Source organism: Bos indicus x Bos taurus, chromosome 8 (genome assembly GCF_003369695.1).
Source record: "Bos indicus x Bos taurus breed Angus x Brahman F1 hybrid chromosome 8, Bos_hybrid_MaternalHap_v2.0, whole genome shotgun sequence".
Classification (NCBI taxonomy): domain Eukaryota; kingdom Metazoa; phylum Chordata; class Mammalia; order Artiodactyla; family Bovidae; genus Bos; species Bos indicus x Bos taurus.
This window is the reverse complement of record NC_040083.1, coordinates 46,278,149-46,303,646: the sequence shown is the minus strand read 5'-3', so window position 1 is coordinate 46,303,646 and position 25,498 is coordinate 46,278,149. Positions and strand designations below refer to the sequence as shown.

The 25,498-nt window shown below is 38.4% G+C and overlaps 1 protein-coding gene across 3 annotated transcripts in view; it reads right to left on the bottom strand.

Moving 5' to 3' along the window:
* Positions 1-25,498, bottom strand: part of SMC5 (structural maintenance of chromosomes 5) — a 117,998-nt gene that overhangs the window by 24,080 nt on the left and 68,420 nt on the right. For all 3 annotated transcript variants that reach the window (XR_003512261.1, XM_027549441.1, XM_027549442.1), the window contains 3 exons: positions 12,925-13,180; positions 11,084-11,238; positions 4,781-4,894 (listed from right to left, as the gene is read on the bottom strand). Coding sequence is in view for 2 of the 3 variants with exons in the window: in XM_027549441.1 (XP_027405242.1) it covers positions 4,781-4,894; positions 11,084-11,238; positions 12,925-13,180 (525 nt within the window). In the remaining variant the exon portion in view is untranslated. The remainder of the gene's footprint in view (positions 1-4,780; positions 4,895-11,083; positions 11,239-12,924; positions 13,181-25,498) is intronic.

Here is a 25,498-nt window from a genome sequence, read left to right as displayed (position 1 = left end):
TGAAAGTAAAGTCCGCTGCTCTAAAGAACAGTATTACACAGAAACCTGGAATGTTAGCTCCACGAATCAAGGTAAATTGGAAGTGGTCAAACAGAAGATGGCAAGAATGAACATCGGCATTTTAGAAATCTGAACTAAAATGGACAGGAATGGGCAAATTTAATTTAGATGAACATTATATCTACTACTGTGAGCAAGAATCCCTTAGAAAGAACGGAGTGGCCCTCACAGTCAAAAAAAGAGACTGAAATGTAGTACTTGGGTGCAATCTCAAAAATGACAAAATGATCTGTTTGTCTGCAAGGCAAACCATTCAATACCACAGTAATCCAAGTCTATGCCCCAAACACTAATGCTGAAGAAGCCTAAGCTGAAGATCTACAAGACCTTCTAGAACACACACACACACACAAAAAAGATGTCCTTTTCATCATAGGGGACTGGAATGCAAAAGTAGGAAGTCGAGAGATACCTGGAGTAACAGGCAAGTTTGGTCCTGTAATACAAAATGAAGTAGGGCAAAAGCTAACAGTTTTACCAAGAGAACACATTGGTCATAGCAAACGCTTTCTTCCAACAACACAAGAGAAGACTCTACACATGGACATCACCAGATGGTCAATATAGAAATCAGACTGTTTATATTCTTTGTAGCCGAAGATGGAGAAGCTCTATACAGTCAGCAAAAACAAAACAAGGAGCTAACTGTGGCTCACATCATGAACTCCTTATTGCAAAATTCAGACTTAAACTGAAGAACATAGGGAAACCACTAGGCTACTCAAGTACTTCCTAAATCAAATTCCTTACGATTATAGAGTAGAAGTGACAAACAGATGGAAGGGATTAGATCTTCAGGCAGGCAGTCTCCTGCCTGAAGAACTATAGACGGAGGTTCGTCACACTGTATAGAGGTGGTGACCAAAACCATCCCCAAGAAAAAGAAATGCAAGAAGGTAAATGGTTGTCTGAGGAGGCCTTACAAATAGCTGAGTAAAGAAGAGAAGTGAAAGGCAAAGGAAAAAGGCAAAGATACACCCATCTGAATGCAGAGTTCCAAAGAACAGTAAGGAGAGATAAGAAAGCCTTTTAAGTGAACAATGCAAAGAAACAGAGGAAAACAATAGAATGGTAAAGATTAGAGATCTCTTCAAGAAAACTGGAGATACCAATGAACATTTCATGCAAAGATGGGCACAATAAAGGACAGAAACAGTATAGACCTAACAGAAGCAGAAGATATTAAGAAGAGGTGGCAAGAACATGGGCTTCCCGTGTGGTTCAGCTGGTAAATAATCTACTTGCAATGTGGATGACCTGGGAAGATCCCTTGGAGAAGGGAACGGCTACCCACTCCAGTATTCTGCCCTGGAGAATTCCATGGACTGTACAGTCCATGAGGTTGCAGAGTCAGACACATAGACAAGAGTACAAAGAAGAACTGTACAAAAAAGATCTTCATGACCCAGATAACCACGATGGTGTGATCACTCCCTAGAGCTCGACATCCTGGAGTGCGAAGTCAAATGTGCTTTAGGAAGCATCATTACGAACAAAGCTAGTGGAGGTGATGGAATTCCAGCTAAGCTATTTCAAAGCCTAAAGTATGATGCTGTTAAAGTGCTGCACTCAATATGTCAGCAAATCTGGAAAACTCAGCAGTGGCCACAGGACTGGAAAAGGTCAGTTTTCATTCCAATCCTCAAAAAACGCAAGTCCAAATAATGTTGAAACTACTGCACAATTGCACTCATTTCACATGCTTGCAAGGTAATGCTCAAAATCCTTCAAGGTAGGCTTCAACAGTATGTGAACCAAGAACTTCCAGATGTACAACAAGCTGGATTTAGAAAAAGCAAAGAAACCAGAGATCAAACTGCCAACATCTACTGGATCATAGAAAAAGCAAGAGAGTTCCAAAAAAACATCTACTGCTTCACCAACTATGCTGAAGCCTCTGACTCTGTGGATCACAACAAACTGTGGAAAATTTTTCAAGAGATGGGAATACCAGACTGCCTTGCCTGACTCCTGTGAAACCTGTATGCAGGTCAAGCAATAGTGAGAACCAGATATGGAACAACAGAATGGTTCAAAATTGGGAAAGGAGTAAATCAAGGCTGTAATGCCGTCACCCCGCTTATCTAACCCCTACGCAGAGTACGTGATGCAAAATGTCAGGCTGCATAAGGCATAACCTGAAATCAAGATTGCTAGGAGAAATATCAATAAAGATATGAAGATGACACCACCTTAATGGCAGAAAGCAAAGAGGAATTAAAGAGCCTCTTGATGAAGGTGAAAGAGGAGAATGAAAAAGCTGGCTTAAAATTCAACATTCAAAAAACTAAGATCATGGCATCTAATACCATCATTTCATGGCAAATAGATGGGAAACAACAAAAACAGAGACGGATTTTATTTTCTTGGGCTCCAGAATCACTGAAAATGGTGACTGCAGCCATGAAATTAAAAGACGCTTGCTCCCTGATAGAAAAGCTATGACAAAGCTAGACAGTGTAATGAAAAGCAAAGACATTACTTTGATGACAAAGGTCCATATAGTCAAAGCTCTGGTTTTTCCAGTAGCCATGTACAGATGTGAGAGCTGGACAATAAAAAAGGCTGAGTGCCAAAGAACTGATGCCTTTGAACTGTGGTGTTGGAGAAGACTCTTGAGAGTCCCTTAGACTGCAAGATCAAACCAGACAATCCTAAAGGAAATCATTCCTGAACGTTCACTGGAAGGACTGATGCTGAAGCTGAAACTCCAATACTCTGGCCACCTGATAGGAAGAGCTGACTCACGGGAAAAACCCTGATGCTGGGAAAGATTGGAAGCTGTAGGAGAAAGGGACCACAGAGGATGAGATGGCTGGATGGCATCACCGACTCAATGGAAATGGGTTTAAGCAAACTCTGGCAAACAACGAAGGACAGGGAAGCCTGGTGTGCTGCAGTTCATGGGTTCACAAAGAGTCTGACACAATTGAGTGACTGAACAACAACACAGTTGAGCAACTGGTTTGTAAGTTACCAAAGGATGGGAAATGGTATTCTAGAAGACATAATTACATGAGGAGATTACATACAATAAACTTCATAATTTAAAATATACACACACAAAAAATCACACATACAAGCAGTTCTAGTCCTAATAATGAGATACAATGGATAGTTCTCATAATACAAGAAAAATAAAAGGTCAAATTTCCTGGAACCTATGTCATATTATTGGGGCTTCCCTGGTGGTTCAGTGGTAAAAGAATGCACCTGCCAATGCAGGAGATGCAGGAGACACAGGTTTGATCCCTTAGTTGGGAAGATCCCCTAGAGAAGGGAATGGCAACCCACTCCAGTATTCTTGCCTGGGAAATCCCATGAACAGAGGAGCCTGGTGGCTACAGTCATGGGGTCACAAAAGAGGTGGACACAAATGTCTTATTATATGGTTCAAATTCTTAGCACAGAGGAAGCATGAGTTTTTGAGGCAAATCCAGTTACTCAGTGTAGGCTAAGCTGATAATTTAGAAAACAGAAAACATCTAATTACACCTGACTCCAGGCCCTTCACACTGTACCATGTCTCACAGACTTATAATCCAAGTAAACTACTTTTTCAGTGACATCAGGTCAAGAACCCAACTGTTTAGACTTAAATAGCTCTAACTACACAAATGCTTAACTTTTTGGAATCCATTTTATACTTCTGTAGATTCAGCCTTTTTATCTGGTCATCATATATTCATATTCCTTGCCAACTCCCAAACCAGAAGGCGGTCAATATAGTGAAAGTCAAAGAAAGTAAAGATTTTCCCCAGTAACTTGGGTACCAGAGAAACAGAGGACCACTTAAGCTGATTCAGGGTCCTGTCCTTACTTAGACTTACTAGAAAAAGTTCATCTTTCCAGGGTTTTTTAAAAAGTAGAAGGCATATTGCAAAAGGAAAAAGAAATCTTACTGACAAGACAGTAACATACATAGCTCACAATATATATTAATATTATACAGTGAAAACTACAGTACCTAACACTGCTCTTAACTTTTTCATTTAATAATTTATTTAATCATCATGACCATATTTTGAAGTAGATATTATCTCCATTTTACAGTGAAGAAATTAAGATACAAAGCACTGAGTTTTTGAAAACAGCAGCAAAGCCAGAATTCAAAGTTTGAGCCATGCTGGTTTCTAGTGGCTTAGATTCTTGGTCAGTGGTGTTTTTCTAGTCAGACATAGGATTCTCACTCTTTTTAAAGTTTCATTTATTTGGGTGCACCATGCAGCCCATGGGACCTCAATTCGCCAACCAGGAACTGAACCTGTACTCCCCGCACTGGAAGTACAGTCTTACCCACTGGACCATCAGGGAAGTGCAGATGTTTTATTTATAATAAGAAGCAATATTATATTATTTCCCTCTCCAAAGAAAAACTGAGTTCATTCCAATACATTTCCAAAAAGGATGTCCAAGACCAAAGGCTTATCATTAAGATGTTTCTTTTTCTTAATGTGACAGAATTACTTCATATTAATTCCAAATCATAATTTCAAAATATGTTACAGATGGAATTATGGGCTGTTTGTCCTTTTGTAAAACAAATTCAATCCTCAGTAATGGCACAAAAAAGAAATTAGTGAATTTGAATGATTTTACATAAGAGTTATTGCTGGTAAAATAGGTCATTATCATTTTTTGCTCCAGATTGAAGTTAAAAACTCAAGCACTGGAAAATAAGTGTGAAGTGAGTTAAAATATTATGCTGGTTAATACTTGCCTCTTTGAGGAAAACCTCCATATCTTCTTGATTTTCAAACACAAAAGCTCTCAGGTCATTTGATGGAATATGATTTTCAATGTATTTGGCATTTTTATTATCTTTCATATTTATCTAAACAAAACAAAAAGAAAAGCTGATTTTCATGAAACCCAAACTGATTACTAGAATGTAACTATATCTAACTTAGATTTATTTAATTAGGTTAAAATTCAATCCTTGAGAAAAAAGATTAAAAAAGAAGTTTGGTATTGAAGAGTCAACATCTTGAAACATCTGTTTAATTTACTGTCCATACATAGTAAAGCAAAAGCTAAGACTTTAACAGCACCTAATGCATATTGTCTTTAAGAGAAATTCATACTATCCATGGCAAAAACTAATTAGTTATAAAAATACAAAGGCCTAAATAAAATTTTGAGACTAATGAAAAAAACTTGCAATGGTTTAATTGTAACTCTGCCTACAATGTGGGAGACCTGGGTTCAATCCCTGGGTTGGGAAGATCTTCTGGAGAAGGAAATGGAAACCCACTCCAGTATTCTTGCCTGGAAAATCTCATGGACAGAGGAGCCTGGTAGGCTATAGTCCATGGGGTCACAAAGAGTCAGACACGACTGAGCGACTTCACTCACTCACTCATTAGTGCTTTCAAGAGAAACCTTAGGTCTTAGGTTTATACTACAAGAGCATAAACTTAATCACTTATTTTAAAAATACTGACTAATAGAGATTTCTGCATGTGAGGCTCAGTGCTATGGAAAATACTAAGATATCAATAGCTCAAGAGCCAGGGCTCTAGGATCCAACAGATGTCACTTCCATTCCTATCCTGATCTTGATCAAGTACCACCTAAATCTCTGAAAGCTTTAGTTACTTCATCTGTAAAATGGGTAGAGTAAAACAGTTTATATTTCATGGGACTAAAAGTGGATTAAAAGAAATAATATTAAAAAATTAGTACCATGTTTGTCACATAAATTGTTGGTCAGTATTACTTGAAATGACAGAATATCGATCAGTATAGAAACATGGGAAAACTGATACACAAGCAAACAGAAAAAAAAATCACAGCCATATAAAATATTGTTACACAGACATAAATGCTATAGACATTAAATGTCTACTGTTCCACAAATTTTTTGGTATCAAACTACTTTGTTGGAAGGAATGGAACAAATGAAAAAAAAATAAAGTGGATAAAGTAACCCCAATATCACCAAAGGAAATTTTTTTTTTTAATAGATATGCTAACCTAGGACTTAGCTCTCATTCTCCCCCAGGATACACTTATCAGAGATTTTCTGCCATATTAGACTCTGGGGCCCACACATTCTGTAAACTGGTTACATGGACATCCAACTCTTGGATGAATTTCACCTGCTTGTTTAGGTAATGAATCTCAAAGAAGCCACATAAGTAGGGGTCATTCTTGTCACTGGTCAGTTTCTGCATTTCCTGTAGTAATTGACAATTTTTTCCAAGTGTATACACACTCCACTGCTGATATCCTGAAGGAAGATTTGGCCACCCTGTTGGTTTCACACCTTGATCAGCTTTTTAGGGAGCTCTTATTCCTTACGAGATTGGTGAAGAAAATATTTGGCAAAGTTCTTCAAAGCAATGTCTTCACAAAGTACTAAGACATAGACAGGTACCCATAGGAGGTGTAGCACTCCAAGATGTTCTGGTAGTTAATGGCAGACTCCTGTTTCGCTATTTTTAAAAAATGAAACCTTCTAATATCTATCCTGTAATCTGTTTTAAAATTCATGAACTTATCATAAATGCCCCCTTATATTAGTAAATAGAGACCTGTGGCAACACTTTAAGGCCTTTGGAGGTAGAGTTAAGTGTGGGCAGGATACTGCTGGAAGGAGGTGGTAGGAAAGGTAAAAGGTTGTTCCAGGAAAGGATAAAATAACCGAGTATCTCCCTTTATCTCAGACTCAAATGTAATTTAAAAAGTAAATACATGCCAGCTAGTAATCTGACTTGGTGACTGACTACTATCAGGAAATCAAGTGGCAAGAAGATGACAGTATTTTGAGGTTGGCATTTTAATAAAAAATCTGTTGAAAATAACACTTGTATTATAATTTATTATACTAAGAGTCACGTATTTTTTTCTTGTGTTTTCTTTCAATCCTTACTAGATTAATAAAAATAATAATGTCTGCATCCAAAAGAGGTATTCCCTTCCTGATCTGGCAAAAATATTCTAATAATACATATTTGAGCAAAAAGCGAACACAGTATTATGCCCACTAATTTTGCTAATACAGTGCACGCTCTAATAAAAGACAAAGAACTATATGAAATGATTTTGAATAAAGCATATTATAAACAGGAGTTACAGAAAACAGAACTTGTCATGAATCCTGCAAGGATCTGCAATGAATTCTTTCCCAAAGTTAAGAAAGAGTCATCTAGTAAAAATGATCCTTTTATTGTTTTGGGGTAAGTTTTAATGTCTAACATATTAGCAAAGAATGGTGTTTTTTTTTTTTTTTTTTTCCATTCCTTCTCATAGCCCAACTTACTATTTTAAATATTTTAGATGGAAATCTTCCTATTAAATCCACACCCACACTTGATTAAATAATTTACCAAATACAGCTTGCCCTATTCTTGATGACCCATGGTTACCAATAAGACCTATCAAATGTTTATGAGGTCAATAAATTGTTGGTTTTGACTCTCAGAATCCTCAGAATGCTTCATTTTTGTAGCAGATGATTTTCTTGTTTGTCCTGTCGGGTACCCCCTTATCAGTAGCATATATACAGAAGTTTTCTACCTCTTTGGCAGAATTTACTACATTGCCTATTATAACCAAAAAATAGCAATTGCCAAAGGAACCAGATAACCAAGTTTATACATGATTCTTGGTCAATAAGCTGCCAGTTTCTACACCTAAAAGCAACTAGAAAAGGAAGAAATGAAGAACCCCAGGGTTAGTAGAAGGAAAGAAATCTTAAAAATTAGAGCAGAAATAAATGCAAAAGAAACAAAAGAGACCATAGCAAAAATCAACAAAGCCAAAAGCTGCTTCTTTGAAAGGATAAATAAAATTGATAAACCATTAGCCAGACTCATCAAGAAACAAAGGGAGAAAAATCAAATCAATAAAATTAGAAACGAAAATGGAGAGATCACAACAGACAACACAGAAATACAAAGGATCATAAGAGACTATTATCAACAATTATATGCCAATAAAATGGACAACGAGGATGAAATGGACAAATTCTTAGAAAAGTACAACTTTCCAAAACTCGACCAGGAAGAAATAGAAAACCTTAACAGACCCATCACAAGCACGGAAATTGAAACTGTAATCAAAAATCTTCCAGCAAACAAAAGCCCAGGTCCAGATGGCTTCACAGCTGAATTCTACCAAAAATTTAGAGAAGAGCTAATACCCATCCTGCTCAAACTCTTCCAGAAAATTGCAGAGGAAGGTAAACTTCCAAACTCATTCTATGAGGCCACCATCACCCTAATACCAAAACCTGACAAAGATCCCACAAAAAAAGAAAACTACAGGCCAATATCACTGATGAATATAGATGCAAAAATCCTAAACAAAATTCTAGCAATCAGAATCCAACAACACATTAAAAAGATCATACACCATGACCAAGTGGGCTTTATCCCAGGGATGCAAGGATTCTTCAATATCCACAAATCAATCAATGTAATACACCACATTAACAAATTGAAAAACAAAAACCATATGATTATCTCAACAGATGCAGAGAAAGCCTTTGACAAAATTCAACACCCATTTATGATAAAAACTCTCCAGAAAGCAGGAATAGAAGGAACATACCTCAACATAATAAAAGCTATATATGACAAACCCACAGCAAACATTATCCTCAATGGTGAAAAATTGAAAGCATTTCCTCTAAAGTCAGGAACAAGACAAGGGTGCCCACTTTCACCATTACTATTCAACATAGTTTTGGAAGTTTTGGCCACAGCAATCAGAGCAGAAAAAGAAATAAAAGGAATCCAAATTGGAAAAGAAGAAGTAAAACTCTCACTATTTGCAGGTGACATGATCCTCTACATAGAAAACCCTAAAGACTCCACCAGAAAATTACTAGAACTAATCAATGATTATAGTCAAGTTGCAGGATATAAAATCAACACACAGAAATCCCTTGCATTCCTATACACTAATAATGAGAAAACAGAAAGAGAAATTAAGGAAACAATTCCATTCACCATTGCAACGGAAAGAATAAAATACTTAGGAATATATCTACCTAAAGAAACTAAAGACCTATATATAGAAAACTATAAAACACTGGTGAAAGAAATCAAAGAGGACACTAATAGATGGAGAAATATACCATGTTCATGGATTGGAAGAATCAATATAGTGAAAATGAGTATACAACCCAAAGCAATTTATAGATTCAATGCAATCCCTATCAAGCTACCAACAGTATTCTTCACAGAGCTAGAACAAATAATTTCACAATTTGTATGGAAATACAAAAAACCTCGAATAGCCAAAGCGATCTTGAGAAAGAAAAATGGAACTGGAGGAATCAACCTACCTGACTTCAGGCTCTACTACAAAGCCACAGTTATCAAGACAGTATGGTACTGGCACAAAGACAGAAATATAGATCAATGGAACAAAATAGAAAGCCCAGAGATAAATCCACGCACATATGGACACCTTATCTTTGACAAAGGAGGCAAGAATATACAATGGATTAAAGACAATCTCTTTAACAAGTGGTGCTGGGAAATCTGGTCAACCACCTGTAAAAGAATGAAACTAGAACACTTTCTAACACCATATACAAAAATAAACTCAAAATGGATTAAAGATCTCAACGTAAGACCAGAAACTATAAAACTCCTAGAGGAGAACATAGGCAAAACACTCTCTGACATACATCACAGCAGGATCCTCTATGACCCACCTCCCAGAATATTGGAAATAAAAGCAAAAATAAACAAATGGGACCTAATTAAACTTAAAAGCTTCTGCACATCAAAGGAAACTATTAGCAAGGTGAAAAGACAGCCTTCAGAATGGGAGAAAATAATACCAAATGAAACAACTGACAAACAACTAATCTCAAAAATATACAAGCAACTCCTACAGCTCAACTCCAGAAAAATAAATGACCCAATAAAAAAATGGGCCAAAGATCTAAATAGACATTTCTCCAAAGAAGACATACAGATGGCTAACAAACACATGAAAAGATGCTCAACATCACTCATTATCAGAGAAATGCAAATCAAAACCACTATGAGATACCATTTCACACCAGTCAGAAGGGCTGCGATCCAAAAGTCTACAAATAATAAATGCTGGAGAGGGTGTGGAGAAAAGGGAACCCTCTTACACTGTTGGTGGGAATGCAAACTAGTACAGCCACTATGGAGAACAGTGTGGAGATTCCTTAAAAAACTGGAAATAGAACTGCCTTATGATCCAGCAATCCCACTGCTGGGCATACACACTGAGGAAACCAGAAGGGAAAGAGACACGTGTACCCCAATGTTCATCGCAGCACTGTTTATAATAGCCAGGACATGGAAGCAACCTAGATGTCCATCTGCAGATGAATGGATAAGAAAGCTGTGGTACATATACACAATGGAGTATTACTCAGCCATTAAAAAGAATACATTTGAATCAGTTCTAATGAGGTGGACGAAACTGGAGCCTATTATACAGAGTGAAGTAAGCCAGAAGGAAAAACACCAATACAGTATACTAACGCATATATATGGAATTTAGAAAGATGGTAACGATAACCCTGTATACGAGACAGCAAAAGAGACACTGATGTATAGAACAGGCTTTTGGACTCTGTGGGAGAGGGAGAGGGTGGGAAGATTTGGGAGAATGGCATTGAAACATGTGAAATGTCATGTATGAAACGAGATGCCAGTCCAGGTTCAATGAACGATGCTGGATGCTTGGGGCTGGTGCACTGGGACGACCCAGAGGGATGGTATGGGGAGGGAGGAGGGAGGAGGGTTCAGGATGGGGAACACATGAGAAATAAAGTAATAAAAAAATTAAAAAAAAAAAAAAAAGAAGAAGCTGCCAGTTTCATACTTGTATCAAGAAACAGTTCATAGGTTTATTATCAAAGACCCTTTAAAAAGGGTGCAGATTCAGCAGCATACCAGATGCCACAAATCTACTAACAGAAAACTACGGTGTTAATAAGACTAAGAATTCTTAAAACAACAAAATCTACAATGATTATAATAATAAAACTAACCGATATTACTAAGATGAACAAATTTCTTACCGTGAGCATTATGGGCTCACAGACTCTTTGCTTAAATTTGTCTCTGTTATTTCTTAGCCATAAAACAGCATCATAGGTATCACGATATCTCTGTCTCAGTTTATCTTCTTTTTGATTCATAAGATTGTCAAAACGTACAATATGATCATCTACACCTAAAATTGGGAGAAAATAACCAAAGCATTATTTCTCTGAAAACTTTAATTAGTAAAATAACCCATTAATAATACAAAAGAGTATCTTAGATCTAAAAGCTATAAATACCACTCAGCAAGTAGCCAGCACAGTGAAAAAGACCCACCGTGGACAAATCATTCTCAAATTTCCAAACATCTGGGATACAAGATGATCTTTAAGCTATCAAAAATAAACAAGTCATGTACAAAATGAGAAAACACTAGACTTCCTATCAAAAAAACAATCACAATAGGTGTTCAAAATTCTGAGAAAAATTGTTTTCAAGCCAGATTTTTATATACAACAAAAAAGGGAGATAACAAAGTAAAGATTTTTCAGGGATGCAAAGACTCAATTCTCAAGTATCTCTTCCTAGGAGGTTACCTGAAGATGTACTCTTAGAAAATAAGGAATTAAAAAAAAATGAAGACACAGAATTCAGCAACAGCTATTTATCCAACACAGTAAAAGTGTGAGACAAGTCCTAGGTATCATTCATGTAACAGACCTTGAGAACAATCAGTTTAGGTGGGAGGGGGAGGATGGAAGGTTTCAGAACTTGAAGATACTTTTTTTCCCAATTAAGGAAATGCCAAACTACATGGCATTTCTAAAAAATGATAAATTAAAATCTTTAAAAAAAATTATCAATGAATGGAAATAAGGTCGTAATATACTACTTGGCTCTGTTGTGAACAAGTTTTACTGTTGTAATAACATAAATTATACTTAGCATTTCTAGCTGTTTGAATTAACCCATAAACAGAACATATAACATTTATTATGGTTCTCAATAAAATATATTTCAGCCTTTAAACTATAAAAACCAGAGTACACATTACAGATTTAGATTATGAGAAAGGAGGAAAGCAAAAAGCAAAAAGCATTATCAACAAATGCTAAATGACAAAAAGAGTAAGAATATTTATAGTAAGTCACATTAATATATGATTACTAATATTAAAACAATAATCCCACTTGAGGAATTACAACAATAGGTTAAGAGAGGTGTCATGAGTTGAAATTCACATCTAAAGAAACAAACTATTAAAAGATGATATCTAAAGTTGATTAACCAAGATGTGGAGAAACAAAAATATGATTAAGATACATGAAAAACCACTAGAAGAAAAATTGGTGAAATAGTTAAAGAGTGCTTACTCTTGACAGTGAATCAGGAAGTTGTCTTATCTAGTTTTTTCTTCTCTTAAAACCATACACCTAGCATTTTGCTAAATACATTTTAAAATGTTTTTTAACTGATCTTAGTCATATATACTGAAAAGACAGACTGTAAGATCTCCTCTGAATAATGATCTAGCCATATGATCTACAGGAAAAAAAAATAATTATGAAACTGGAGAGGCTTCAAGGAAGAAAGCTAGAATAAAGAGCTTAAATTTGACCTGAGAAGTAACAGAAAACTGAGTGACTGTACAGAAAACAAAGTATTTTTAGGGAATTAAATCAACTGCCATAATCTGACCTAAGACAATGGTCTGCTAGTGGCAAATCATTACCCAACAGATACAGGTATTAAATGAGCTTCCTCAATAAGCAGAGTGGAACACTTAGGCATGATCAGGGAAAGAAGAAAGTCTATCAACAGAGACGTATCTCCCATTTTATAAACATGTCTTCACTCTAAGTTTAATAAAACTTACTCCTCTTCTCCTTCTCTAGAGTTTCCCTCTCTTTTCGCTTATCAATTATCTCGCTTTCGCATAATGCCTTTTCATCTTGAACTCGTCTCAGATCATTTGTAATGGCATCAATTTGGGGTTGAAGATTCTCACAGTTTTCTGTGGTCCTCAGTTCATTTTGCAAATCTTCTATCATTTTGCGGGTGTTACTTATTCTCCTCTGTCGGTCATGCTCTTCATTTTGTTTTACTGTTAAAGCCTGCTGAAGCTCCTCAATCTAATAAAACAAAAGCAGATTAGTATTAGAGATTGTTTTTTCTCCTGGTTTATATGGTTTTTATAGTGATAATAGTTTTAAAAATGCAAACACTCTAAGAATATGGGTTTTTTCCTCACTAAAAGGTATCCCACTAGAATTAGACTGCTAATCCTACCAGACTGCTTGTCTCTTTACTTGTTCAGTAATACATACCAAGTATCCAGAGCAGTGCTTAGTATATAGTAGCATTCATTATATATTTGCTGAATAAGCAAAATATTTATAAAGCCAATCAGCAGATCTCTAAATATTTACAGGAAGATTTCACATACATCATAAAGCTGAAAATAGTTATATGGTACAACAAACATTCAATAAAGCAGTAATAACAGAAACGATGATGAAGATTATATCCTACTAATTTTAAACCAAAATAAACCTTTTTTTTTCAGTTACTTTCTACTAGCAATTCAAATTAATATTTTAAGATTTCAATCCTCAATCTATATGCTTATGTTCAGGGTACATGCAGGCTAAGCTGCTTCAGTTGTGTCCTACTCTTTGCAACCTTATGGATTGCAGCTTGCCAGGCTCCTCTGTCCATGGGATTCTCCAGGCAAGAATACTGGAGTGGGTTGTTGTGAACTTCTCCAGGGGATCTTTGGAAATTTGGGTTGGTATCAATTTTCCTTTTTAAAAGTTTAGCTTTGACAGTATCAGACAATGAACTGAATATATGCCAAAATTCCCTCTCCTACAACACACAGAAGTGAAGAAAAAAATTTGAAAAAATAAGATGTATGTATGTGTGTGTATGTGACTGAAAATTAACAATGTTCAATGGTCCTGAAAGAAGCAAGCAGACAAGAAGCCATAGTGTTCAGCTAGGAAACCCATGTTTTAGGAGACTAAACTGGCAGGTCATGGGAGACAAGGATGGAATTAAGAATACACCAAACACATAAGGAATTCCAAGTCAATCAAAAAGGGACAAGAAATTTAATAAATATAACTTCTGCAATTCCAGCAAAAGAGACCACCAAGCTACCAAAAATCACTGAGCTGCTGAAAAAATTTTACACCAAGAAGTCTCTTTTGACACTGACCTGAAAAACTGCAAAGCAACCTGATGGTACCCTGTCCTTCTAGCTAAGTTTTGAGTTCTGTTTTTAACTCATTCAACACCTTCATCCAACAAACTACCATAACTAACTAATCTGTACACCCAAGTTCAGCTCAGGCACAGTAAGTCCAAGCCTCTTAGATAATCCACGTTCGCTAGGATACTATCCACATACTGCTCTGAATATTTAATTTCTCTGAATGCCCTCTCTTCTTGTTCTAAGTAAAATTTGGTGATTGCTGGAAGACACTTCTCCCTGGAGCCCTTTCAAATGGTGACCTTTTCCTGCTATAATCCTTCAGGATACTTCAGGACTCAGGTGGGGAGGGTGTCCTCATTAATCTCCACTGTACTACTTTCTCCATCAACTGAGCCCCACTTCGGATCCTTTGAAGACCATGCGATCAGACGTTACCACCCATTATCTTTGCGATGTTAACTGCCTCCCTCAAAATCTTTCCTCACACCCTTCATTCAATCATGACTTTAGCACCCGACTACGACTACCTTGTCTTTCCATCATTATGCTGGCCATCATGGTATTTCAACATACATACAGAAAACCAGTTTAAATCTTTGGCCTCTGTGTTCCTTGACTTCTTCAACTTCAACCATCTTTTCCTAAACACCACCTCGGCCAACCTCTCCTATGGTTATATTTAATGATATCCATTCACCAAAAAATCATACCACCTCCGAAAACTATATTCCCACAATCCTACTCTTTGATCACCCTCTTCCTTCCCTTCCATTTTACTTCCATGGTATTACAACTGTTGTTTGACTACAGAGTCCTGCAAACCACAGAGCCAACTATCTTTTCACCATCAACCACCCCCCTCCTCATTTCTTTCCTTCACCCGCTGAGGTTCCACAACTCAGCATGAGAATCACTCCCATGCAAAGACGTGCTGACCCCACACCATTCCTAATTTACATTAGCAAGGGAAAAGGTCAGTCCTTATTAAACCTAAATATATACCTTCAATTTATCTGGATCTAAACAACTGAACTAATTGGAGAGATTTTTGAAAACAGGTCTTACTTCAAATTTATGGCCACATAACTTAAACAGGCACTCAGAACTCCCCCAAAACACTACTACGTTTGTCTAATAAATGTATTATTTACATTTACATTTGACAGCAAAGTAACGTCTCTGCTCTTTTGTACGCTGTCTAGGTCTGTCACAGCTTTTCCTTGAAGGAGCAGCATCTTTTAATTTCACAGCTGCAGTTACCATCCACAGTGATTTTGGACAAATGCTCTCATTCTGAGATGAATTCACATCTTCTCCTCCTTCCTCAATCCAATATTGCTAAAGGCCATCTACTCACTCAGTTAATATGAGACTGTCTCAGATCTCATTAACAGCACTGTTAAAAGCAGACTACTCTGATCAGAGTACTTCCTCCTTTTAAAACCATCATCCTACCTCCAAGTATAATCACTCTGCTTTATCTTATATAAGAGTTCTTATAGCTACCCTCCAAGGCTACTAACCCTCCAAGGCTACTCCAAGCAATGTTTCTCAAGTTATTCATGGTGAAGGAACAGTAAAAAAAATTCTTGGCAACCACAAGTCACTTTTATCAATTGTTGTTCGGACACTAAATTATGTCTAACTCTTTGTGACCCCATGGATAGCACTCCAGGCTTCCTTGTCCTTCTCCATATCCTAGAGTTTGCTCAAACTCATGTCCACTGAGTCCGTGATGCCAACCAATCATCTCATCCTCTGTCGTCCCCTTCTCCTCCTGCCTTCAATCTTTCCCAGCATCAGGGTCTTTTCCAATGAGTCAGTTCTTTACATCAGGTGGCCAAAGTATTGGAACTTCAGCTTCAGCATCAGTCATTGCAATGAATACTCAGAATTGATTTCCTTTAGGATTGACTGGTTTGATGTCCTTGTTGTCCAAGGAACTCTCAAGAGTCTTCTCCAACACCACAGTTAGAAAGCATCAACTTTTAGGTGATCAGCCTTCTTTATGGTCCAACTCTCACATCTGTACATGACTACTGGAAAAACCACAGCTTTAACGATACAGACCTTTGACAGCAAACTAATGTCTCTGCTCTTTTTTACGCTGTCTAGGTCTGTCACAGCTTTTCCTCCAAGGAGCAAGCATCTTTTAATTTCACAGCTGCAGTTACCATCCACAGTGATTTTGGACAAAAAATAAAGTCACTGTTTCCATTGTTTCCCCTTCTATTTGCCATGAAGTGGTGGGACTAGATGACACGATCTTAGTTTTTTGAATATTGATTTTCAACCCAGCATTTTCACTCTCCTCTTTCACCTTCATCAACAGGCTCTTTAGTTCCTCTTACACTTTCTGCCATAAGGGTGGTATCATCTGCATATCTCAGGTTATCGATATTTCTTGTGGCAATCTTGATTCCAGCTTCTGTTTCATCAAGCCTAGAGTTTCACATGATGTATTCTGCATATAAGTTAAATAAGCAGGGAGACAAAATACAGCCTTGATATACTCCTTTCCCTTCTGAAACAAGTCCGTTGTTCCATGTACAGTTCTAATGATTGCTTCTTGACCTGCATATAGGTTTCTCAGGAGGCAGGAGAGACGGTCTGGTATTCCCATCTCTTTAAGAAGTTTCCACAGTTTGTTGTGACCCATACAGTCAAAGGCTTTAGCATAGTCAATGAAGCAGAAGTAGATGTTTTTCTGGAATTCTCTTCCTTTCTCTATGATCCAGTGGATGTTAGCAGTTTGATTTCTGGTTCTTATGTCTTTTCTAAATCCAGCTTGTACATCTGAAGTTTTCGGTTCACATACTGCTGAAGTCTAACTTGAAGGATTTTGACAATTACTTTACTAGCATGTGAAATATAAGAAACTGCACATTAGTGTGAACATTCTTTGGCATTGCCCTTTTTTTAGGATGGGAATGAAAACTGACCTTTTCCAGGTCAAAACCCTGTGGGCACCAGGACCCAGGATAAACAAGCAGTGACCCCACAAGACACTAAGCCCAGCTTGTCTGTGAGTCTTCAGAAGTCTCTGGTGGAAGCGTGGTCAACAGTGGCCTGCAGCAGGGTCAGGGGCACTGACCGCAGCAGTCCTGGGAGGTACGGCAAGCCGGCATAAGTCCTTTTGGGAAGGTCGCCATTACCTCTACCATAGTTTGCCCTTAGGTCAAACTACAGGGAGGGAACATAGTTCCATCAGTTAGCAGAAAATTGGATTAAAGATTTACTGAGAACAGCCTTGCCCATCAGTTCAGTTCAGTCATTCAGTCATATCTGAACCCTTTGCGACCCCATGGACTGCAGCACGCCAGGACTCCCAGTCTATCACCAACTCCTGGAGCTTGCTCAAACTCATGTCCATTGAGTCGGTGATGCCATCCAACCATCTCATCCTCTGTCGTCCCCTTCTCCCCCTGCCCTCAATCTTTCCCAGCAACAGGGTCTTTTCCAATGAGTCAGTTCTTCAGATCAGGTGGCCAAAGTACTGGAGCTTCAGCACCAGTTTTTCCAATGAATATGCAGGATTGATTTCCTTTAGGATGGACTGTTTGGATCTCCTTGCAGTCCAAGGGACTCTCAAGAGTCTTCTCCAACACCACAGTTCAAAAGCATCAATTCTTCAGCACTCAGCTTTCTTTATAGTCCAACTCTCACATCCATACATGACCACTGGAAAAACAATAGCTTTGACTAGACGGCCCTTTGTTGGCAAAGTAGTAGCTCTGCTTTTTAATAAGCTGTCTAGGTTGGTCATAGCTTTTCTACCAAGGAGCAAAAAAAAAAAAAAAAAACAACAACTCACTGCCCACCAGAGTAAGATGCAGTTTTCCCCACAGCCAGTCCCTCCTATCAGGAAGCTTCCATAAGCCTCTTATCCTCATTCATCAGAGAACAGATAGAATGAAAACCACAATCACATAAAACTAACCAAATTCATCACATGGATTACAGCCTTGTCTAACTCAATGAAACTACGAGCCACGTGATGTAGGGCCAGCCAAGAAAGATCATCTGCATATCTGAGGTTGTTGGTTTTTCTCCCAACAATATTGATTCAAGCTTGTGATTCATCCAGCCTGGCATTTTTTATGACATATTCTGCATGTAATTTAAATAAGCAGGGTGACTATATAGCCTTGATGTACTCCTTTCCCAATCTGGAACCAGTCAGTTGTTCCATGTCTGTTTCTAACTACTGCTTCTTGACCCATATACAGGTTTCTCAGGAAACAGGTGCAGTGGTCTGGTACTCGCATGTCATTAAGAATTTTCCACAGTTTGGGGAGACAGATAAAGATAAAGACAGATAAAGGCAGAGGAGTAAAACGGTGAGATCACCAGCCTCCCCACAAATACATCAAAATCTCATCAAGATACAGAACAATTCCTACAAAGAACCTCTAGGTGACAGCCATTACTATGGCTCAGAGGATAAAGCGTCTGCCTGCAATGCAGGAGACCCAGGTTTGATCCCTGGGCTGGGAAGATCCCCTAGAGAAGGAAATGGCAACCCACTCCAGTATTCTTGCCAGGAGATCCCATAGACAGAGGAGCCTGCCAGGCTACAGTCCACGGCGTTGCAAAGAGTCGGACACAACTGAGCGACTTCACACACACACAGGTGACAACAGAAGACCCCAGGCCTCCAGGAGGCAGGCTAAGCTCTCTGGAATCAGATAAGAGAGAGTACAGAGACACAAAAAGGGAAGAGACAGAGAACTTCTGGATCAGAGGGAGGGAGGGAACAGTGAAGGAAGAAGAGTTCCCAAGCACAGGAACTCACAGGTGAGCCCAAGGGGAGCTGCAGAATCTTGGAAAGCCAGGCAAAGCAGGGACCTAGAGGCAGAAAACAGAGAAAGCTGCTGCACTTCTCAGCTCTTAAACAGCTCATGGACTGTGGCCCTGACTAGACAGTGTGCTTGGGGAACCCAGAGAAGCCCACAGAAGCCCTGCAGGGAAGAGGGTGCTGAGAGAGGCGCAGCATACAAACCTCAGAAGTGCAGACAAGCCTTGCGGTGTAGAGGGTGAGGGGCGTGGTGTGAGAGAGGCACAGCGACACATACAAAGCTCTGAGGGCACACGGACCTTGTGGCACAGAGGATGGGCCCTGGGGGCTGAGAAAGGGGCACACAAACCCTTTCAGGGTACACGAACCTTGTGGCACAGAGGGTGAGCTCAGAGGGCTGGGGAAAGCCCACACAACTCTCCATGATGCAGAGGGCAGGGGTGGGCAGCCAAAAAATGATCCACACAAGTCCCTACCTAGAAAGCTTTGGCCTATGGGGCGGGACTGGGGATGGAAGCACTGGCAATGATTCCAGGAACAGGTAGGGGGCTGGTGGCAGTGAAGATATGCTGAGAGGGCCACTTCGAGGTAGCTGCAGAAATAGATGTGTCTAACACTGCCAAGCCAGAAGGGCTGCCCAAAGACATACTGAATCCACAGACATTGGAAACCTACTATTGGACACTGAGCTGCCCTTCAGAGACAAGACCCAGTTTGATCAACCAGAACACAGGCACAAGCTCCCCAACCATGAAAATATTACAGGACACTAACCCAACCCCATCCATGGGGGCAGACTCCACAAGCAAGAACTATGATCTTGAGAACTTTTTCTTCTTTTTTAAATCATACTGTTTATTCCCCCAACATATTTCTACCTTTACATTAGACTTGTGGTGCTAGGGAGTTTTCCTCTTTGTTTTTCTTGTTAAAAAAAAAAGAAATTAAAAAATCTTTTTCACCCTTGGGTGATTTTGTTTTTTTTATATATTTGTTTATATATATAATGTATATGTTTTTATATATATATTAAAATATATAAAAAGTATTTTACATATTTTTATATATTTGATTGCTTTCTTATAGTTCTTTACCAGCTGTAGCTATTTCTGAATATATATAAATCTTTTTCACATATGTCTATTTGTTTTTGTTTTTCTATTTTTCTCTCCCTTCTCCTTTTTCTTTTTCTTAGTCTTCACTCTTTTCACCATGTAAGTTAAACTGTTGTGCTCTCCTGGCTATATTCCTCAGCTGGCACTCTGCTCAGCCTCAGTTTTCCAGATTGAGCATTAGTTAGCTCTGCTTTTAAATGGTTGATACCTTAGAATACTTTGGTTATAACTGTGCATGAAAGTGTGTATATGTCCTATTATTTCTGCAATCTTGATTTTGTATTTACCATCCATCTGGGTTCATCTTTTATTTCATGCCATGTTTTACTTTTTGTCTTGGTATGTTTGCTTTAGCTCCCTTTAATCCCATAACAAGTGACTTATGGAGGCCCAATCCACTGACCAGGGATCACACCTGAACCAGTGAGGTGGGAGCATTGAGTCCAAGATCCCAGACTGCCAGAGAACTCCTAACCCCAGGGGGTATTAATTACTGAGAACTTTGACACCTGTACACAAAGCCTAGTATCATCCAGCTGTTGACAGCATCCACCCAGGACACTTTACCAAAACGACAAGCAAGAAAAAACCACATCATCAATAATCATCAACAGATAGGAGTCCCACAGGCACTCCAAAATATACCACCTCACACAGCCCTTCCCATCGGGGGCGGCGGGGGGTGGGTGGGTTGGGGGAACCTCCCCTCTTCCCACTAGAACACAGGCACAAGTCACCCCTAATAAGAAGTCAACACAAACCACTAAACCAACCTTTCCTCCAAGGACAAAAACCAAAACCAAAAAGGTATACAACCCTAAAGCCTGGAAAATGGAGACCTCAATCAGAGCAAGTTAGAAAAAAATAAAAAGACAGAGAAATGCAATACAAATGAAAGAACAAAGGAGAAACTCATAACACCAAATAAAGAGGAAATAAGCAATCTATCTGAAAAAGAATTCAGAATGATGGTAGTAAAGATGTTCCAAAGACTTGAAAACAGAATGGAGAAAACGCAAGAAACAATTAATACAGTTGCCAAGGACACAGAAGAAATAAAGAATAAGCAAACTGAGATGAATAACACAGTTACTGAAATTAAAAATACTCTAGAAGGAACCAACAGCACAATAACTGAGGCAGAAGAATGGTTAAGTGAGCTGGAAGATAGAGTGGTGAAAATAACTGCTGAAGAGCACAATAAAGGAAAAGAATGAGAAGAACTGAGGATAGCCTCAGAGACCTCTGAGACAATATTAAACAAACCAACATTCGAGTTACAGGGGTTCCAGAGGAAGAAGGAAAAAAGAAAGGCACTGAGAACATTTTGAAGAAATTATAGTTGAAAACTTCCCCAACATGGAAAGGAAATAGTCCATCAAGTCCAAGAAGCACAGAGAATCCCTTACAGGATAAAACCAAGGAGAAACACATCGAGACTCATATTAATCAAGCTAACAGAGATTAAACAGAAAGAAAGAATATTAAAAGCAGCAAGGGAAAACCCATATGATTAACAGCAGATTTTTCAGCAAAAACTCTGCAGGCCAGAAGGGAATGGCAGGATATATTTAAAGCACTGAAAGAAAAAAATTTACAACTAAGATTACTATACATGGCAAAGCTCTCATTCAAAATTGATAGAGAAAATCAAATGCTTTATAGAAAAATAAAAGTTAAGAGAATTTAGCACCACCAAACCAGCCTTACAACAAATATTAAAGGGACTTACATAGCCAGTAAACACAAGAGAAAGGAAAGATTATAAAAACAAACCCAAAACAATTAAGAAAAAGCCAATAGGAACATATATATCAATCATTTCTTTAAATGCAAATGGATTAACTGAACCAACCAAAAGATACTAACTGAATGAATACAAAAATAAGACTCATTGCATGGTGCCTACAAGAGACCCAAGAGACCTAGAGACACATACAGACTGAAAGTAAAAGGATGGACAAAGATATTCCATGCAAATGCAACCCAAAAGAAAGAGAGAGGCAATCTTTATTGCAGAAAAAATAGATTTTACAATAAATAATGTAATAAGAGATCAAGAAGGGTACTACATAATGATCAAGGGGTCAATCCAAGAAGACACAGCAATTGTAAATATTTATGCACCCAACATAGGAACATCTCATATGTTAGTGTTTATACAAGGCAAACACTAACAGGCATAAAAGGGAAAATCACAGTAATACAATAATACTAGGGCATTTTAAAACTGCACTTGCACCAAGGGACAGATCATCAAAACAGAGAATCAATAAGGAAACACAAGCCTTAAAGGAAACATAAGACCAAATGGATCTAACTGTTATATTCAGGACTTTTCATCCAAATGCAAAAGAACACAACTTCTTCTTAAGTGCACATGAAACATTCTCCAGGAGAGACTACATCTTGGGCCACAAGTCAAGCCTCAGTAAATTTAAGAAAACTGAAATAGTATCAAGTATCTCCTCTGACCACAAAGCTATGAGACTACAGGAAAAAAAAAAAGAAAGCAAAAAACACAAACCCATGAAGATTAAGCAATACACTACTAGATAACAAAGAGGTTACTTAAATAAGAAGGGAAATAAAAAAATTCCTTGAAACAAATGACAATGAAAACACAACAACCCAAGACCTATGGGATTCAGCAAAAGCAGTTCTAAGAGGGAATTTTATATAGCAATACAATCCTACCTCAAGAAACAAGAAAAACATCAAATAGACAACCTAACTCCACATCTAAAGCAGCTGGAAAAATAAGAACAAAAATCCTCAGAGTCAGCAGAAGGAAATAAATTATAAAGATCAAAGCAGAAATAAATGAAAAAAGAAATGAAGGAAACAATAGCAAAGATTAATAAAACCAAGAAAGCTGGCTCTTTGAGAAGATAAGACTGACAAACCACTAGCCAGACAATCAAGAAAAAAAAAGGGAAGAAAAATCAACAAAATTAGAAATTAAAAAGGAAAGGTTACAAAATACACACGACCATAAGAGAATATTATGAGTAACTATATGCTAATAAAATGGACAACCTAGAGGAAATGGACAGATTCTTAGACAAGTTCAACCTCCCATGACTGAACCAGGAAGAAAGAGAAATTATGAACAAGACAATTACAAACACTGAAACTGTGATAAAAAATCTCCCAAAAAACAAAAGCCCAGGGTCAGATGGCATCACAGGGCAATTCTATCAAACATTTAGAGAAGAGCTAATGCCTACTTTTCTGAAACTCTTCCAAAAAACTGCAGAAGGAACACCTCTAAACTCATTCTATGAGGCCACCATCACCCTGATAGGAAAACCAGGCAAAGACAACACAAGAATAGAAAATTACAGGTCAGTATCACTGATGAACATAGATGCAAAAATCCTCAACAAAATTCTAGCAAACAGAATTCAACAACATATTAAAAAACTCACACACCATTGACAGCTTACGGTGAACAATGTTGGATTCGAGATTTCTGAAGGAGAGAACTTTGCTTTGGGACCAAAGACACAGCTGCAGTTACTCAAGGCCTTCATGAGGCAGAAGTTTTATTAAAGTGGAAACGGACAGAGACAGCTTCTGACAAAGACACCAGAAGGGGCAGAGAGGGGCCACTCACTAGGTTTATCAAGATTTTATACACTTTTTCAACTGGTTATTGCCCACAGAAAGGTCTTACCAGACCGACTCCCACAACCTACATCTTTCAGTTCAGTTCACTTCAGTTCAGTTCAGTCGCTCAGTCGTGTCCGACTCTTTGCAACCCCAGGAATGGCAGCATGCCAGGCCTCCCTGTCCATCACAAACTCCTGGAGTTCACTCAGACTCAAGTCCATCGAGTCAGTGATGGATGCCATCCAGCCATCTCATCCTCTAGCATCCCCTTTTCCTCCTGCCCACAATCCCTCCCAGCATCAGAGTCTTTTCCAATGAGTCAGCTCTTCACATGAGGTGGCCAAAGTACTGGAGTTTCAGCTTCAGCATCATTCCCTCCAAAGAAATCCCAGGGCTGATCTCCTTCAGAATGGACTGGTTGGATCTCCTTGCAGTCCAAGGAACTCTCAAGAGTCTTCTCCAACACCACAGTTCAAAAGCATCAATTCTTCGGCGCTCAGCCTTCTTCACAGTCCAACTCTCACATCCATACTCGACTACAGGAAAAACCATAGCCTTGACTAGAGGAACCTTTGTTGGCAAAGTAATGTCTCCACTTTTGAATATGCTATCTAGGTTGGTCATAACTTTCCTTCCAAGGAGTAAGCGTCTTTTAATTTCATGGCTGCAGTCACCATCTGTAGTGATTTTGGAGCCCAGAAAAATAAAGTCTGACACTGTTTCCACTGTTTCTCCATCTATTTCCCATGAAGTGATGGGATGCCATGATCTTTGTTTTCTGAATGTTGAGCTTTAAGCCAACTTTTTCACTTTCCACTTTCACTGTCATCAAGAGGCTCTTTAGTTCCTCTTCACTTTCTGCCATAAGGGTGGTGTCATCAGCATATCTGAGGTTATTGATATTTTTCCTGGCAATCTTGATTCCACCTTGTGCTTCTTCCAGTCCAGCGTTTCTCATGATGTACTCTGCATAGAAGGTAAATAAGCAGGGTGACAATATACAGCCTTGACATACTCCTTTTCCTATTTGGAACCAGTCTGTTGTTCCATGTCCAGTTCTAACTGTTGCTTCCTGACCTGCATACAGATTTATCAAGAGGCAGATCAGGTGGTCTGGTATTCCCATCTCTTTCAGAATTTTCCACAGTTTATTGTGATCCACACAGTCAAAGGCTTTGGCATAGTCAATAAAGCAGAAATAGATGTTTTTCTGGAACTCTCTTGCTTTTTCCATGATCCAGCGGATGTTGGCAATTTGATCTCTGGTTCCTCTGCCTTTTCTAAATCCAGCTTGAATATCTGGAAGTTCATGGTTCACGTATTGCTGAAGCCTGGCTTGGAGAATCTTGAGCATTACTTAACTAGAGTGTGAGATGAGTGCAATTGGGTGGTAGTTTGAGCATTCTTTGGCATTGCCTTTCTTAGGGATTGGAATGAAAACTGACCTTTCCCAGTCCTGTGGCCACTGCTGAGTTTTCCAAATTTGCTGGCATACTGAGTGCAGCACTTTCACAGCATCATCTTTCAGGATTTGGAATAGTTCAACTGGAATTCCATCACCTCCACTAGCTTTGTTCGTAGTGATGCTTCCTAAGGCCCACTGGACTTCACATTCTAGGATGTCTGGCTCTAGGTCAGTGATCACACCATTGTGCTTATCTGTGTCATGAAGATCTTTTTTGTACAGTTCTTCTGTGTATTCTTG